General features: G+C 40.9%; 1 protein-coding gene across 1 annotated transcript; it reads left to right on the top strand.

Moving 5' to 3' along the window:
• Positions 1-10,832: 10,832 nt before the first annotated feature.
• mis18a (MIS18 kinetochore protein A) lies at positions 10,833-16,472 on the top strand. The gene is made up of 5 exons (XM_034293420.1): positions 10,833-11,141; positions 11,677-11,743; positions 12,534-12,656; positions 13,132-13,234; positions 15,996-16,472. The coding sequence occupies exons 1-5, from the start codon at positions 10,838-10,840 to the stop codon at positions 16,071-16,073; spliced, it is 675 nt and encodes a 224-aa protein (XP_034149311.1). The 5' UTR covers positions 10,833-10,837; the 3' UTR covers positions 16,074-16,472.
• The last annotated feature ends 2,044 nt before the right edge of the window (positions 16,473-18,516 follow it).

Raw genomic sequence — 18,516 nt, 5'->3', positions numbered from 1 at the left:
ATTAAGGCATGGCCTGTGGGGCCCCCTGTGGAGGAATCGGGTCAGGTGTCAGTGTGGTAGGTGTCTGTGGTCTACATTTTATAATAATAATGATGCTCAATTACATTAGGGTTCCTCCTACCGATGGACCACTAAAAATAATAATTATAATGATACTATCAATTACACTAGGGTTCCTCCTACCTAAGGACCCATAATAATATTAATTATAATAATGATACTATCAATTACAATAGGGTTCCTCCTACCGAAGGACCCCTAATAATAAATATAGCTGCAAGCAGCAATTATGGGGTCCAAGCTATAAGAACGCTTCGAGAATAGGTCTTATAAGCCTGATAGGTTGTGTAAGCCTGTTTGTGTTCAGGATTAATTAGTGTTTAATGTGATTTTCTGGAAAAGCGTCCCCAAATGGCCAATTGGCACAACACACTTCACATGTCCTTATCTTGTCATACCAATGATGCTACAATCACTGACCACCTCCTATGTGTATTGGTATAAAAGACTGTGTTAACTCTGTAATTATTGGAGAACATGTAAGAACTATAGAAGATCAACATCTTGGACTCGTGATAAATAAAGTTTCTCCCCTGACTACTGGTTGCATTCATTTTGTTGATGGATCAAAAGTGGACAGAATCTAACAATGCATAACAAATTTGGTGAGAATTCACTTTCTGTGAATCTGTAGGACTCAGGAAGTTGACATATGACAGCTGTGTTTGAAATGTCTAATATTGTTAATAGTTATTGATGGGCACTATCCACAGATGCTATTTGTGAAGTTTCTTGGAAATAGGACGAACAGCATAGGATTACTTCTCAAAGGTAGATTTTTCAGAAGATTCAAAACAGTGGAAAATGTAATCAGGCTCAAATGAAAACGGCCTTTTGCAAAGTTGTACAGCACCTGTTTCCATATTATACCAGTTTTAGGTCTGTACCACAATCGGGGCAAAAGTTATAAGCATTTGAAAATCCCATTTTTGGCTGGTAGGTGGCGCTAGAAACATTGGCCTGTGGACGAGGTGAAGCTGTCCAGAGTCACTGTGGCAACTTGATCTGATCGTGTTAAACGCGTAGCTGTTAGAACTTATTGAAACTTTTATGTAAATTGATCCGATTGGGTGAGCTTTGATTACAGCATGAATTCGCAGAGAAATTTTTTCAACTATATTATGCAACATCAAATCATTTATTTCCGTCCAGAGTTGCATACATTTTTGGCTGAGATCTTGTATTGACAACTGGAGAGGCAACCACTCTGTAAAGTCTTCTCCAGGATATCCCAAAGACTTTCAATGGGGCTGAGGTCAGGACTCTGTGGTGGCCAATTAATGTGTTAAAATGATTCCTTAAAAAATGTATTCATTTGATAACCTGGTCATTCAGTATTTTCAGGTACTTGTAGAGTGGGAATAGGGTAAATCTGGACTCATTAAACTGTATGACTTTTCTTCATTGCTCCAGAGTCCAATTTTGATGGTTCAAAGTTGATGGTTGAACACTATTCTTCCAGGTTTTAATAATGCGTTTGACAATTCTTAACCCAATTCCAGTCATTTCAGCTATCCCCTTAGTGGTTTTCTTTGCTTGATGCAGGCCAATCATTTCAACCTTCTGAAACACAGTAACATCTTATCTTCCGATATGGTTGTTTAAGAAATGAGAACGTACTCACTGCATAAGTTAAGGTAAAAATAATTGTAACGGGCTGAAACATGTTAATCATTGCAGAAATTATTCAATCATAGGCTCTTAAGTATCACCTTATTTAAATCCAAACGGTGATGTTTGTTTGGTCAGGGAGTGTAGACTGTTGGAAGTTTGGGGAAACTTCAAGCTGAGATGAAGTAACAGTATGAGGCACTCAGGACCTGGAGAAGTGAATAACACTGATCTGATCTCGTTTTCATGGCACCTGTCAATGAGTGGGATATATTAGGCAGCAACATTCTGTCCTAAAAGTTCATGTGCTAGAAGCAGAACAAATGGGCAAGCGTTAGGATCTGAGCAACATTGACAAGAGCCACATTTTTATGACTAGGAGACTGGGTGAGAGCATCTCCAAAACTGCATCCCTTGTGGGGGGTTCCAGGTCTGCGAAGGCTGGCCTGTGTGGTCCAATTCAACAGAGGAGCTACTTTAGCTCAAATTGCTGAAAAGGTTCATGCTGGTACTGATAGAAAGGTTTCAGAACGCACAGTGCATCGCAGTTTGTTGCATATGGGGCTGCGTAGCCGCAGACCAGTCAGGGCGCCCTGACTGGCCCTGACAATCACAGTTTGCTTTTGAGACTGTCTTGTCTGGCTTGATATAAACAAGGGAACAAATGCAGTATGTCTGATTACTTTGCTTGTTTTAATCCCAGATGAAGTAAAGCACAAGGAGCCAAAGATCATGTGTCTTTGCTTTCTTGTAGAAACACCATGTCATAATGGAATAGCATTGTTTGTACACTAGAACTACTAAGGCAGTCATTTTGACCGTAGGTAATAACTTTGTGGAAATGAAACCCATGTACCTATAGGCAGTGGTGTAGTGGAGGGTATACACAGGCAAACACTGTATACCAACTTTTTTGTTAGCTGCCATTGCATACACTCACTTCTTACCAGTGGTTTAGTGGAGGGTATACCCAGGTATATGCTTCCAACCCACTTTTTGTCAGTGGGCATAGCGTATACAGACTTCTTACTGATGCGTATGAATGTAGTATAGTGAATGTACAGTGAGGGAAAACAATATTTGATCCCCTGCTGATTTTGTTCACTGACGAAGAAATTAACAGTCTATAATTTTAATGGTAGGTTTATTTGAACAGTGAGAGACAGAATGACAACAGAAATATCCAGAAAAATGCATGTCAAGAATGTTACATGTTGATTTGCATTTTAATTAGTTAAATCAGTATTCAACCCCTCTGCAAAACATTACACAGTGCTTAGACGTTTCTTGTAGTTGGTCACCAGGATTGCACACATCTCTGGAGGGATTTTGTCCCACTCGTCCTTGCAGATCTTCTCAAAGTCATTAAGTTTTCGAGGCTGACATCTGGCAACTCGAACCTTCAGCTCCCTCCACAGATTTTCTATGGGATGAAGGTCTGGAGACGAGCTAGGCCATTCCAGGACCTTAATGTGCTTCTTCTTGAGCCACTCCTTTGTTGCCTTGGCCGTGTGTTTTAGGTCATTGTCATGCTGGAATACCCATCCACGACCCATTTTCAATGCCCTGGCTGAGGGAAGGAGGTTCTCACCCAAGATTTGACAGTACATGGCCCCGTCCATTGTCCCTTTGATGCAGTGAAGTTGTCCTGTCCCCTTAGCAGAAAAACACCCTCAATGCATAATGTTTCCACCTCCATGTTTGACGATGGGGATGGTGTTCTTGGGGTCATAGGCAGCATTCCACCTCCTCCAAACACGGTGAGTTGAGTTGATACCAAAGAGCTCGATTTTGGTCTCATTTTCACCCAGTTCTCCTCTGAATCATTCAGATGTTCACTGGCAAACTTCAGACGGGCCTGAATATGTGCTTTCTTGAACAGGGGGATTTTGCCAGCGCTGCAGGATTTCATTCCTTCACAGAGGGAGATTGACAGTTCTTTTGTGTTTCTTTCATTTGCGAATAATCGCACCAACTGTTTTCACCTTCTCACCAAGTTGCTTGGCGATGGTCTTGTAGCCCATTCCAGCCTTGTGTGAGTCTACAATCTTGTCCCTGACATCCTTGGACAACTCTTTGGTCTTGGCCATGGTGGAGAGTTTGGAATCTGATTGATTGATTGCTTCTGATGTTTCTTTTATGGATGTAACAAGCACTCCCTTTAAGAGTGTGCTCCTAATCTCAGCTCGTTACCTGTGTAAAAGATACCTGAGAGCCCGAAATCTTTCTGATTGAGAGGGGATGTTATGGAAAATTTGATCTAAGGCGCATTTGAGAAATGTCTGTTTTTCCATTGGTATGTAAATCTTTACTTTGATTGTGACACACATGTCTGTATAATATCAGAGGATTATTAGGTATTTGGGCCATTTCCTCCTGCCTAGACAAAGAAGGGTGTCAGTTCTCTGTTCCTTAGGAATGTGGTCCTTGGGGGGAGTAAGGTCAGTTGGCCCCTTTAGGTAAACACAATAGTAAACAATATGGTAGGAAGGATAAGGTGGGGGGACAGCCCGCCCTTTGGGTAAATCCTGACACAAGACAGATGGGCAACAACTTACCACACCCCTTTTCTATGTAATATATACTGTTGAATGACTGGTATCGAGTTAGAGACTCCTCGGACGATTATGTTTGTAAGCGTTTGACGCGTCTCTCTTAACTGTTAAATTGTGCCAGAATTCTGTCTTTTTTGACATGCATTTTTCTGGATTTCTTTGTTGTTATTCTGTCTCTCACTGTTCAAATAAACCTACCATTAAAATTATAACTGATCATTTATTTGTCAGTGGGCAAATGTACAAAATCAACAGGGGCTGTAAATGCAATATACATAATTATTGTGGTAGATAAAGCATGCAAAAAGTAGCAAACAAAGGCCAGTCGCATAATTATTACAAACACTATTCTTTTTTTAAACGACCAATAAATAATGTGCCAGAAACCGACGTATGAAATAGCTCTGATTGGCTGGTAATTTAGAACGTCATGTTACTTCTGTCAAATATTTTTGCTTGCCAGAATATTGAGTTTTTTTTTATTAATGATATTTCCATTGGCTTTACGTTACTTCCGAAATACATTATGAGACAAACTCATCAAACAACTTTGTCATTTGTCCAACCAAATAAACGTAGTCGAGCAGCAGACAGAACTGCCAGCTCTGCTGGTGCCTTTCCAGATTTTGAAAGTTACCAGATCCTTCATGGTAACGACTTGGTACCTCCATTGGTACAGACTGTACCGTACAGTATATCAGTAAATAATGTATTTTTGCCCTATATCAATTTGTCAGTGTTGCGGTTTGGCAATACTCTCTAGTAAACTGCCTTAGCTAGCTAATATTTACAAGCTAACATTGCTGTTGACAATTTTTGCATTTTGGAAATGGTAGCTAATTCAGTTGGAAAATGCGGGTGGGGAAGCTGACATCAGGACTCGTAGCCAGTTAGCTAGATTTCTTATTTAAAACCTTTTAGCTTTCATACAGCCAAGAGTGCATCATACATAGCTTGCTATTTTAATACAATATTGTTATCTTGTTGTGGTGTAAATTGGTCATCTTATTTGCACTTTCACTGTAATTTACTTAGTATACTGTATTTTTTTTGTTTTTCATAAACACCAATGATTGGCCAGACCTATTGACAGTAAAGCAAGATTTACTATAAAGTCAAAAAACCTCTGGTTAGGATGCAAGAAACTGGGTAGGTTAGGTTAGTTCAGAGACTTGGTTTCCAATGTATCTCCATGGTGTTAGACATGGATGAGCAGTATTTATGATACATGTATTTCAAATACAAAATAGAATTTTGTCATTTATATTTGATAAAAATGGCTTCATGTTATGTATCAAAATACTTTAGTGTTTTGTATTTTGCATCTTAAAAAGTCTACATGATGTGAAAAGTCTACATGATGACATCATAACAATGCTGCCTCTGATAGGTGCCTACTCAGTAATTTGCCCAAACGTGTTGAGATCAGAACAGAAAAGGCATCCATACCTGAAGAAGAAGGTCAAGGTGAGAAACGTGTACTTGGCATCTCTGGAGCAGTATCTCCTAATCATTTTTGGAGGTATAACACAATCATCCCATTCTCAGCTCCATTAGAGCTATTATTTTCCTTTGCTGGACTGATCAACCGGCCCCATCCACTACATCAAAATGCCACACCAGTTATTTGTTCTTAAAGGCATCAGTAGCAAAAGAGACCTCTGCAATGTAGGCCACATTCTCCTTCAATACACTCCCTGTCTCACACGCACTCACTGAATCACATGCTTACTTTGTCACCCACAGTCACGCATAAGTTTGACTGTTTTTAGTAGAACCTTTGAACTGTTTTGGAAAAGCTGATCTGTAGTATTCTCTATTGTATTATTCGAGTTTAAGTAAATGTTCTTACTACACTGTTAATGCGTATGTGTCCTCTATACCTATATTCTGAGGCTCTCAATAGCTTCAGTGGTTGGAGTTGGGTTAATACTCCTTGACAAGTTCTGTTGCTAATTTCTGATTATGTTTCTGGCTACATTTAAAATCAAAACATATTGATTATTTAATAATTGTTGACAAAGTGCTGAAATGTTTGTTTTCAACTTCCAAATAGGTGTCCAATAATTGATAAATAATCTATTTCTAAATGATTGTAACCTAATTGAAGTAGCTGTTTAATAGGATCATGATTTTGCATACCATTGCATGAATGACTGCCTGACACATCATTTATTATATTTAGTTATTCATTACTTAGAAACTAGTTGATATGAGTAAAGGTCCCATCAGTTGTATTCTTATGAATGACTTATTTGTCATTGAGTCAGTGTTGCTAATGCAAAGTAGGCCCTTCATTACCAAACACCAAGTAACTAAATTAGAATACAATTATGAGTCATTGGCAAAATCCCAGGATTTTCACTCTTTTCTAGGAGGGTCACATTGACCTGTCTGTAATATTGGGGGGGTCATGACCCCCCTGTCCCCCTAATTCTACGCCCCTGATTACAGTATGCCTACTTCTCTGGGCACCACTACACCACTGGTTGTAGGACCCTGACTTTTCATATATATGTATGTTTTATTCTAAACTTGTTGTTTCATTAAAATTGATGTGGAACAATTTTTCATGAATACTCATACATTTTTCTTATTTCAAGGTTGTAGTCACACCAAACGGCCACTAGATGGTAGCAGTGGACTGGTAGCGCAGTTTGAATTAACTTCTGGTTATAAAATCAGTATGAGACCAAAGAATGTCAACCGAACAAAATGTTTACATCATTATTATAATGCAAACAATGTAACAAGGTGCCAACTACCATAAATAGCGAACTTACTCGTTATCCAGATGGGTCACTAGGCACAAACACCCATACCCACACGCCATTCCCAAAAAACACACACCTTTCCCATAACTGTGAACACTATTCTCCTGCTTCCACATGTTCCAAACTCTTTCTGCAAAACTCTTTCTGCAAAAACAAATTAAAAAAGTAATTGCACTGACTATCCAGACCTCAAGTGTGGTTGTAGTTCTGACTATCCAGACCTCACCAGGTTGTAGTTCTTGAGCTTCCTGCGGCAGCTCAGGAACTACAACCTACCAAATCCAATGGTTGTGCACTTCTTCACTGACATCACATCTACACCCTACCCTCACCACATCCATCACCATCCCTTGAAGACCTGCACGCCTCCAGGGCCCAGAGGATTGTGGCTGACCCCTCTCACCCTGGGCATAAACCATTTGAACCACTGCCCAACGGCAGGAGGCTGAGGTCCATCAGGACCAAAGTACATTTTCTTCCCGACTACTCCTGGCCTCATGAAAAAAACCTGTGTCCCTCACTGACACTGACTGTAATCCTGAACCCACTGACACCAAACAATCACATACAGTGGGGAGAACAAGTATTTGATACACTGCCGATTTTGCAGGTTTTCCTACTTGCAAAGCATGTAGAGGTCTGTAATTTTTATCATAGGTACACTTCAACTGTGAGAGACGGAATCCAGAAAATTACATTGTATGATTATTAAATAATTAATATGGTTTGGACTACTGACTCCCAATTCGCTGCAGTCCAACAACCTGTTGAGCTCATCTGTTTGCGGTCCGGAGTAATGAGCCTGTAATGAACCTTAAAGTGCTTTTCTGGTATAGCGCCCCCACAGGGCCGATTTGTGCCAAACTCCACTTGTCCCCTCTGTTCCTAATAACAACCATGGATACCAAGTTTGAGGACATTTGGACAAACGATTGCTGAGATACGCCTTCCTGTTTGGCACCTTCGCCGTCAAATTTGATTGGCTGTAATGGCGGAAAATCTAGTTGGCGGAAATGAAAACATCCTGTCACAAAGTTGTTCAGCAAGTGCACCTGCATCATATGACACCGTGTCTCTAGGACAATCAGAGCCTGAGCAATAGGCATTTATTTATAGGCATGGGCCTATGGACTCCAAAATTGCTGTGGCTTAGTTTGTGATAGCCCTCTATCAGCGTGCAAAATTACAAAAAAGGTTAGCCAGCAGAAGTAGGTGAACTTGAAAAAAACAGCAGAAGAATAATAATAATGAATTAATAATAATTAATATATTAAGGAGTCCAAGCAGTAAGAATGCCATAAGAGGATAGGCCTTATAGGCCTGATAGGTTGTATTGGCTGGTTTGTGTTAAGGATTAATGTATGTTGTGCCATGAAATTAAATTAGCTTTGACAGTGTACATTTTGTCTTCAGTCTCGCTAGCCTGGGCTCAACTCACGACAATTCTAAGTAATAAGACATTAGTATTACTGGCTTGTGAGTTTAACACTGCTTAATGGTGTCTAGCTAAATATTTGAACTTGGCGTAATGTTAATGCACGAAAGAAGTATATTGACGAAGTAGTATAAAACTGTAGTGTAGAGTGTGCATAGATTCTATTCTTCCCAAACAACAAATCTTAAATTAGAAATGTCAGAATCTTCGTGGAAACTGTGTAAGTGGGTTTTAAAAAGGAATTTCTTGTTAAGGAAGTTTGGTGAATCAGGCCCAATGTCTAATAAGACAGATTTGTGGACTATATTTGAGAGAAATAGGCCTTTTGTGTTCATATAGTAAGTCTTAGATCTTTGAGTTCATGAATAATGGGGGCAAAAACAAAAGTGTTGCGTTTATAATTTTGTTGTGTGTACAAGTGTTTCGAAATTCACATTTTACCCATAATGCCTTGCACCTAGCAACCCAATCACAGCCCTGTTACACACACCAAGGTGGTCACTGGTACAATATATTTGAAAAAAATTAGGAGCATATCTTAAGTATACTAGAATAGTTCATTAAGTCGGTCCGTTTTAACACATACTAATTTAATACTATTTAGTGTACTAATGTAAAACCTAAGTGGTTCCAAAATAATACTTTTGAGGACTTAGGAACTTTCTCAAGGACAAATGTAAGAATAAACGTAGGAAGATAATGGTGAACGAGGCCCGTTGATCTAAGGTCGATAATATATTGTTAATATACTGTCTTTATATTCAATAATGTGTACATATATATACACACATATATACAGGTGCTGGTCATATAATTAGAATATCATCAAAAATTCCATTCAAAAAGTGAAACTTGTATATTATATTCATTCATTACACACAGACTGATATATTTCAAATGTTTATTTATTTTAATTGTGATGATTATAACTGACAACTAATGAAAATCCCAAATTCAGTATTTCAGAAAATTTGAATATTACTTAAGACCAATACAAAAAAAGGATTTTTAAAAATGTTGGCCAACTGAAAAGTATGAACATGAAAGGTATGAGCATGTACAGCACTCAATACTTAGTTGGGGCTCCTTTTGCCTGAATTACTGCAGCAATGCGGCGTGGCATGGAGTCGATCAGTCTGTGGCACTGCTCAGATGTTATGAGAGCCCAGGTGTTATGAGAGCCCAGGTTGCTCTGATAATGGCCTTCAGCTCTTCTGCATTATTGGGTCTGGCGTATCGCATCTTCCTCTTCACAATACCCCATATATTTTCTATAGGGTTAAGGTCAGGCGAGTTTGCTTTCCAATTAAGAACAGGGATACCATGGTCCTTAAACCAGGTACTGGTAGTTTTGTCACTGTGTTCAGGTGCCACGTCCTGTTGGAAAATGAAATCTGCATCTCCATAAGGTTGGTCAGCAGCAGGAAGCATGAAGTGCTCTAAAACTTCCTGGTAGACGGCTGCGTTGACCTTGGACCTCAGAAAACACAGTGGACCAACACCAGCAGATGACATGGCACCCAAACCATCACTGACTGTGGAAACTTTACACTGGACTTCAAGCAACGTGGATTCTTTGCCTCTCCTCTCTTCCTCCAGACTCTGGGACATTGATTTCCAAAGGAAATGCTAAATTTACTTTCATCAGAGAACATAACTTTGGACCACTCAGTAGCAGTCCAGTCCTTTTTGTATTTAGCCCAGGAGAGACACTTCTGACGCTGTGTCTTGAGTGGCTTGACACAAGGAATGCGACAGCTGAAACCCATGTCTTGCATATGTCTCTGCGTGGTGGTTCTTGAAGCACTGACTCCAGCTGCAGTCCATTCTTTGTCAATCTCCCCCACATTTTTGAATGGTTTTTGTTTCACAATCCTCTCCAGGGTGCGGTTATCCCTATTGCTTGTACACTTTTTTCTACCACATTTTTCCTTCCTTTCACCTCTTTATTAATGTGCTTGGACACAGAGCTCTGTGAACAGCCAGCGTCTTTAGCAATGACCTTTTGTGTCTTGCCCTCCTTGTGCAAGGTGTCATTGGTCATCTTTTGGACAGCTGTCAAGTCAGCAGTCTTCCCCATGATTGTGAAGCCTACAGAACTAGACTGAGAGACCATTTAAAGGCCTTTACAGGTGTTTTCAGTTAATTAGTTAGAGTGTGGCATTTCTGAGATACTGAATTTGGGGTTTTCATTAGTTGGAATATATCAGTCTGGAATGAATACATTATACATTATACAAGTTTCACTTTTTGAATGGAATTACTGGAATAAATCAACTTTTTGATGATATTCAAATTTTATGACCAGCACCTGTAAATATATACAAACACGATTAAACACATACTCCGGAACAGTAGATGGCGATAAGCACATATGCACCCGTTCGTTTTCATTTTGATACATGAGTAAGACTTGTTTTCCCTTCTTCGATTTTAACCCGCGCAAGTTTAAAAAGAAAAGAAGAAAGTCAAGAGAAAAAGCAATGTCAGAGAAAAGAAATAATTTCCAAGATCCCAAAGGTAGTAACATGACATTCGACTTTACCGACTGTACTATCGATAAGGATGACTCTAAACAGGTTACGCTAGAAGAAGATGACATCGATGCGCCAGTCGTATTTCTCTGCGGGAGTTGCAAGTTGCCTGTCGGTGACTCGTTGTCTTGGGCTGGAAGTGAGGAGGAAAATAATCAAATTATTTTAAAACGTAAGTTGCTATTGTTTACAAAGCAGTAGCGTTTTACATAAACTTTTTTGAGGCCTGTTACAATGCCAAAGTGGGTTCTGTCAGGAATGGAATGCAGTACTAAGCGGTGATATTTGTCAGGGTACCAAAATAAAATGGCAACCGTAGCTCTGCAATGAAAACGAGTTATTTTTCTAAATAGTTTTGATAAAAGTGAATCCAACTCTTTGTTGAAAATTAACTGTCTAATTAGTTTTGTAACTACTGTAACCTGCGTATTTCGGTTGGTTCTGTCATGCCAACTTCAGATCCAAAATCTAATCCCAAGGACAATTTACGCTGACTGCACTAAGTAAATGTTGTAATCAGAATGCAGTATAAATGCACTACACTGTGTTTCTGTTACTGAATCAATACCATCACACATTACTTCTATTAATACACTTTTACTGCAGTTACCAAATTATTTTTTTATTAGAGTGGTAGCTTGCTAGCTTATGAGACATGTTCCTATTTTCCTCAACAAAACAATACTCTCACATGCTTTTGATTACAGGTGTCAGTGACAATGTTATAGTTGGCAAAGAAACACACATCGCTGGTACTATAAAAGAACTAGGATGGTAAGTGTGTGTGTGTGTCTGCCTGTTTTTTTCTTTCTGTGAGTCTACCTAGGTAGATAATTCCTTGTTAAAACTATTTGTCCTATTGTTGCTAACGTTCCTTTTCATCCAGTGATGAAATCGGGAAGCCTGGTTTTATAATGTATTTGTTTTTACTTGAGTACCTAATAATGAAGATATTTACTCAAGTTGAAGTGACTGTAGCTGTCTCAAGAGCTACTTGAGTAGTTAAATTAAAAGATCTAGACCTGTTTGTTTGGGCTGCGTAACACTGACCCAAGGCTTGTGACTCCAACAGTGGCGTTTCTCTTAGAGGTTGAAGGCTGTTCTGTTCGGTGAAGGTGAACAACACTGCTGGCCACTTCGTTCTGTATCTGACAGCCTGTGTTCTTCAGACTGTTTTCATCTCTTTCTCACAATGAATCTCAGTTGCAGTGTTTTATGGAAAAATCGCCTTTGGGTGCTTTGCACGTTGTTATTTTTAATTGTGAAATAATATTGGGTATTAAAAACACAACAGAACTGTTATAATTTGATAGTCATTTTAAATGTGTAAATACTTGGGAACAACTTATTTTTTGCTGTATTCCTGATAATTAAATGTTTTCATTATAACAAAATCCCTCATGCAAATGTACCCCCTTATATTACTTGTAAACAGGAACTTTTTTTCGACCACATTTCTAAATCCCTTGCTACGTCACAAACGTTTCCCTTTAAACCCAAGTGTTCCTATGAACCCATTGAACGACCAAACCTGCGGACCGTCCTGTGCTATTCCTTGTTTCAGCCTGGTTGTTCATCTGACCTGTGGGGGATGCAGTTCTCTGCTTGGCCTGGTCTACATCTCCACACCCAGGAAACTGGACTACATCCGGTCCCTGTTTTGCCTAGACGTGGCGGCCATAGAGAGGTGAGCGGCGTTGGAACAGCTTTTTAGCCAGTGTCTGTCAGGCTAGGGTTTCCTGCCTGGATCCTGGGTGTAGGATAGTTTTAAGTTCTTTGGTTTATTTTTAACCTGACGTTTAGTGGCAATAAAATTCATGTTGCAACCCTAACACAACCAAATGTCATAAAAACCATGTCTTCCACCTCAATCTGCAATGTTTATAGTTGTCAGCGAAACGTTATTGAACATTTTGTTTTGAGCCGAAATTCTCCTTATAAGGGAGAATCACGTCTTAAAGTGTGCAGACACTTCTAATAAAATACTTTTGACATATTACAATAGCTGTGTACTGTGTCTGAGAATAGGTTTCATCCTCTAGGGTGTAGCGGACCTGTTAAAGTATTGTATGTGAATCAAGAGATGAAGCTGCCTGGAGAAACATTGTAATGAATCTGTGAATATCTTCTGCTATTTAAATACCTTCGGGACCTCCATGCAGCTATGTCCTGGGCTCTTCCAAACAGCAGGTGGCGTCATTGAGCACCAAACAGCAGCCGATCACACTGGAGTACCGACAGACTGTGGAGCAACAGCTGGCCGAGGTAACCGTGTCCATAGAACCCTGCTTTATGTCTGCAAGGAACCGTGTCCATAGAACCCTGCTTTATGTCTGCAAGGAACCGTGTCCATAGAACCCTGCTTTATGTCTGCAAGGAACCGTGTCCATAGAACCCTGCTTTATGTCTGCAAGGAACCGTGTCCATAGAACCCTGCTTTATGTCTGGAAGGAACTGTTTCCATAGAACCCTGCTTTATGTCTGGAGGGAACCGTGTCCATAGAACCCTGCTTTGTCTGGAGGGAACCGTGTCCATAGCATCCTTCTTTATGTCTGGAGAGAGAAATAACTATAGAACGCAGCTATACATCTAAAGAGAACAATGCTTATAGAACCCTGATATATGTCTGAAGTTACCTAAAGCTAATAGAACCCAGCTGGGATGCGTTATTGTGTTATTTTGTGATTTTGTAGTTAGAATCCTGCTGGGAAAGAATAAGGTTTATTTACCAACTTTTAAAATCTTTTGACAAAAATGTATGAGAATATCATGAGTAGTGTATTGAAGGGGGGGGGGGGTCACCTGCTTAATTCATTTATTTCAGTCCATGTACAGGGAGGCAATTTCATCATTTTGTCTTAAAGGGATTTTTTTTTAGCATTTTAGACCTAATTTTACTTTATATTTTGAAGCATTATCCTGGCAGTAGTTTAACCCCTCAGTCCCCTCTAATAACATGCACAACTCCTTTAGTTTCAAATCTCTCAATTCCAACTTTGTTGATTTGATGCCAGCTCTACATTTTCAAATCAGAATTTGACTGTATCCACGTGTACTGAATATGCCCATTGTGTGTGTGTGAAGCGTCGTATCATGCTGTAATTTCCAGTTTGTAATAATCTTCAGGAACCTGGTAGTAGGTAAAAAAAAGAAAACTGAGAAAATAATAATTCATAGATGTCAGATTGGTTTGTGTACCGTCATGCCAGTGTCATGGACAATCCAAACAGGTGGCATGACCAGGGGTTTGCATGATAGCGTCTGCAGAACCCCACTCAGTCCAGTTCTTTGTCTTCTCTACTGGAATTTCTTGTTGTTGAAAAAGCTGCTGTAGTTACATGTATCACCAGTAGGGGGCAGTGATGCTCAGGAATGCCAGCCAGCCCACTGTACATATAGTGTCAGCAGGAACAATAGAAGATATATATGGAGAGATGCTGGGGAGAGGCTCTTTGTGTGTGGCGGAGGAAAAACATGTTTTGGTCATAATGTTCTCTGGGATTATGACTCGTGTGTCGTTGCTGTAACACTGTTTGTTTTGACACTACTACTAGTGACCACATGGATGGAGGAATTGATCAATGTTGAATGTAGTCAGCAATGACATGAATGCATCTGGTAGAGTAATTGATATTAACACTTCTGTAAAAACAATTGTTTTTCTTTGTGACAGCATCAAGGAAAATGCATTATTTGTTCTAATAGGTGACGTAAAAAACCATTACACACTATTTAAAAACATGACTTTTGGTTTGTTGTACGGTTAAGGTTCTCCCAAATGATCGGAGGCATCCCTTAACCAATTTACCAATGAACAGAATTCAAAAATGTAATGGTAAAAAAATTTATAGTATTGAATTACTTGAATTGAAAATGGAATCTATTCATTTCAATGAGAACTGCAACAAGTTCCGCCACCGTGGAGATAATAGGACTCTGATTGGATAAGGAAATCACAGCTTTGCATAACAAGATTAAATTCTTTCTGCACTCAAACCAAGTTTTCTTTTAATAAATTCTAGTGTCTCTGTGTGCATTTAATGCCCGATGGCATGGGTGCACCACCTCTAAATCGAATCAAATCCTCTCTGTCTGGTTTTTTAATTACAGACAATATAGCCTAGATTTTTATTAGATGGTGTTTCATGGATCGGTCAACTGGTTCGTGTGTGCTTCATCAGGATCAGGAGTCAGAAAGCCCTGAGCTCTTGGGTGTCAATGGTGTTACAACTAGTTACTGATAAGACCTGGACATTGCTCTGGATCCCATGTTTATTCCAGTCAACCTGAGAATGTAAGAACTCCATTGGAGAAATTCCATGACTGGTGGCTGTCTCTCTCTGTCTGCCTGCGCTCTCTCTCTGACAATGATAACATGGCATTATGGGAAGAATGCCTTTTGGACAAGTGGCATCACAAAATGTATATGTTAATATGAAACAATCTATATGGAGAAACCATTAGAGAAACCTTTCTGATTCAGTCTAGACCCTGTCAGCTGCTGGCTGTTGTAGTTCAACAAGGTGTGTACAGCACAACTTAACAGCTGGAAATTTTTGCTAATTCATTGTCTGGGATTCTGCAATTCTCGGATTTCACTTCCCCTTCCTCTCGTCCCTCTGTAGATCAAGGCGGTGACTCTGTCTTCCTCTCGTCCCTCTGTAGATCAAGGCGGTGACTCTGTCTTCCTCTCGTCCCTCTGTAGATCAAGGCGGTGACTCTGTCTTCCTCTCGTCCCTCTGTAGATCAAGGCGGTGACTCTGTCTTCCTCTCGTCCCTCTGTAGATCAAGGCGGTGACTCTGTCTTCCTCTCGTCCCTCTGTAGATCAAGGCGGTGACTCTGTCTTCCTCTCGTCCCTCTGTAGATCAAGGCGGTGACTCTGTCTTCCTCTCGTCCCTCTGTAGATCAAGGCGGTGACTCTGTCTTCCTCTCGTCCCTCTGTAGATCAAGGCGGTGACTCTGTCTTCCTCTCGTCCCTCTGTAGATCAAGGCGGTGACTCTGTCTTCCTCTCATCCCTCTGTAGATCAAGGCGGTGACTCTGTCTATGGGACAGAGGTTGCTGGGGCTGGAGGCAGAACTGCAGTGTAAAAGTCAGATGTGATGATCCGCCTCGACCCAGACCCTGTACACTCAATCCCAACCCGCTTTTTTCCCAAGTTTCCCATTCACCGATTTATGCTTTGTCCTGGGCCGTTTTTCAATTGTTTTCTTGTGCCTGCTGTCTTCTCACTTCTATAAACACATTGGGGGGGGGGGGAGGACCTTTTGGCTTTGAAATCTAATGAGATTTGAGGAGGCAAGAAGAGGAGAATTGAAAAAAGGCTTTGGAAAACGGCGTGTTTTGGGTTATGGGCTGAATGTCTGTCATCACTTGTTAAATTGTCCACTATATGTTCTTATTATATCAAATATATTTCTATGTAAAGTAATTATGGAATGAAAATGTTTCCTTTGTTGTTTTGTTTGTTTTTGAAAGATATTAAAATGAGTTCTAAAATGTCCTGTTTTGTGTTTCCATTTCTTCTAATGTCAGTAAAGTTGACATGGACACTCAGGTGGTGGTTGGCTCATCATGGGCGTTGATGTTTCCATCAACAGCCGTCAGACGTGTCTGGCACGTGGCAGCATGTTCCACAGGGACCGATAATGCAATAAACAACAGCCCCCCACCGCTGGAGACCAAAACCTCACCCCTCCTTCACTGTAGGCATAGAGCAGTCTGAATCCTCACCCCTCTCCCCCACCACGAGGTTTCAGTGTGGTTGCTACCATAACAACAGTTCTGGGGGACAGTGAGACTGTCCAACCAGCGCGCTGTATCCACCTGCATCCAGGAACGGGTTGCTACGGAAACAAATGGGCGCGTGCTGTGTTGCCCGGCACTCGTTGCTATCTATCTTGTCGGTGTTTCCACGGCGACGGGCCAGCCAGCTTGCTTGTCTGGACGCCTGTCAAACGACGTCAGTGCTCTGCACGCGCTCATTGGGCTCTGGGGGGCGGAGCCTAGTGGAGGCTGCCCCACCCCCCTTATCCCTCATGCCTGAAGTCTAATCTGTGTGTGTGTGTGTGTGAGAGAGAGAGATGGCAAGAGGGGGTGTTTTTTTCCTCAAAACCCTTCCTCCCTCACCCCCTCCCTCATACCTCCCTCGCCGGGGTAAAAACAACAACATCTATCTGGGCGTCCGCGTGGTCTTTGTTCCCAGCAGGGGTTTCGTTGCCTGTCTCCTGCCTCAGTGGAGGCTGTGCTGTCTGGGTAAAGATGGGCTGTGGAGAGGGGTATTGGAGGTCGACCATTAAGTCCCCTGGCTGAACAAATGTTTGTTGCTTTAGTGGCCCACTATATATATATATATATATATATATATATATTTTTTTTTTTTTTTTGTGTGTGTGTGTGTGGTAGCGGTAGCTCATTCAGTCTGCTGTATATAGAGCTGATTTGGTCCAATTGCACTGAAAGATGCAACTATTGCAGTGGTTTCCTTCAGCCTCGTCTCCACCCGCCAGTCACACACTGGTGGAGCTCAGGGACATCCGATGAATAATGCAGGGGTGGTGTCTGAGTGAAACTAGCCTCTCCTCCTTCACCTCTCCCCTCCTCCTTCTCCTCTCCCCTCCTCCTTCACCTCTCTCCTCCTCCTTCACCCCTCTATCGTTCACCTTCTGAAGCAGCAGTGGGGAAACAATGTTGCCATGGAGCTACTGAAGCAACAGCTCCCAGCCAGCCAATCACTTCCCTTCCTGCCTGTAACGCCTGGCCAATCGCAGCCAGGTCTGACGCCACATCTATCAAAGACGCCGAGCTACCATTGGCTAAGAGAGAGCAGCTCTCTGATTGGCGTTCTGTTTGTGTTTTTGAGGGAAAGTGTCTGAGGGGGCAACCTGTGAGCTTTTCTTCATGGAGCCCCTGCCAAAAGTAGTGTACTTAATAGGGGAAAAGGGTGCCACTTGTGATTCATTTTAAACCTATTTTTAACAAAACGAAGAAAGACTGATAACAAAACAGGCTGATTAACTTATTTTTCCTGAAGCGGAACTGCTTACAGTGCTAGGATCTGTGGTCTTCTCTACCTTTCCTTGTCATCAGATGTTACACAGCTATTGGATTAACACATCTTTGAATTTCTGGCATTGCTTTTAAAGGAAGACCTTAGTGGTGTTCAAATTAATATAGTTATCAAGTATTCTTGCTGTTATTATTTCTGTTGTGTACTAAATGTCCTGCATCCAATGTGAAAATAATACTAACAATAATAAAAATGAATTCACTGCTTTGAAAGAAAAATGTGAACAGACACACACGTGTTCCTTTCAGTGATGGTTACAAAATCAAGGGCAGAGCTACGAACCGTCTCGTAGTATTGTGGCTGGGTTGTGTTCATGAAGGTGCGTACAGCACACAGAATGCCTCGTGGCCACAGCGCCACAGTAATTCATTGTCTGGGATTCAGAGTGCGGGAAAAGAAAAAACACACCACAGTAGAACACTCACGGTGCGGTTCTCCATGAAGCGACCAATAGATCAACCTTTGTGACAGGTCAAC

This window comes from Esox lucius, chromosome 7 (assembly GCF_011004845.1).
Source record: "Esox lucius isolate fEsoLuc1 chromosome 7, fEsoLuc1.pri, whole genome shotgun sequence".
Taxonomy (NCBI): domain Eukaryota; kingdom Metazoa; phylum Chordata; class Actinopteri; order Esociformes; family Esocidae; genus Esox; species Esox lucius.
This window is presented reverse-complemented; position numbering and strand designations above follow the sequence as displayed.

Excerpts from the sequence above, each read along its gene's own strand:
- mis18a (XM_034293420.1), top strand. The coding sequence starts at position 10,838 with ATGAGTAAGACTTGTTTTCCCTTCTTCGATTTTAACCCGCGCAAGTTT. Across the intron at positions 11,744-12,533 it reads ACTATAAAAGAACTAGGATG|CCTGGTTGTTCATCTGACCT; the intron begins GTAAGTGTGTGT and ends TCCTTGTTTCAG. Across the intron at positions 12,657-13,131 it reads GACGTGGCGGCCATAGAGAG|CTATGTCCTGGGCTCTTCCA; the intron begins GTGAGCGGCGTT and ends ACCTCCATGCAG.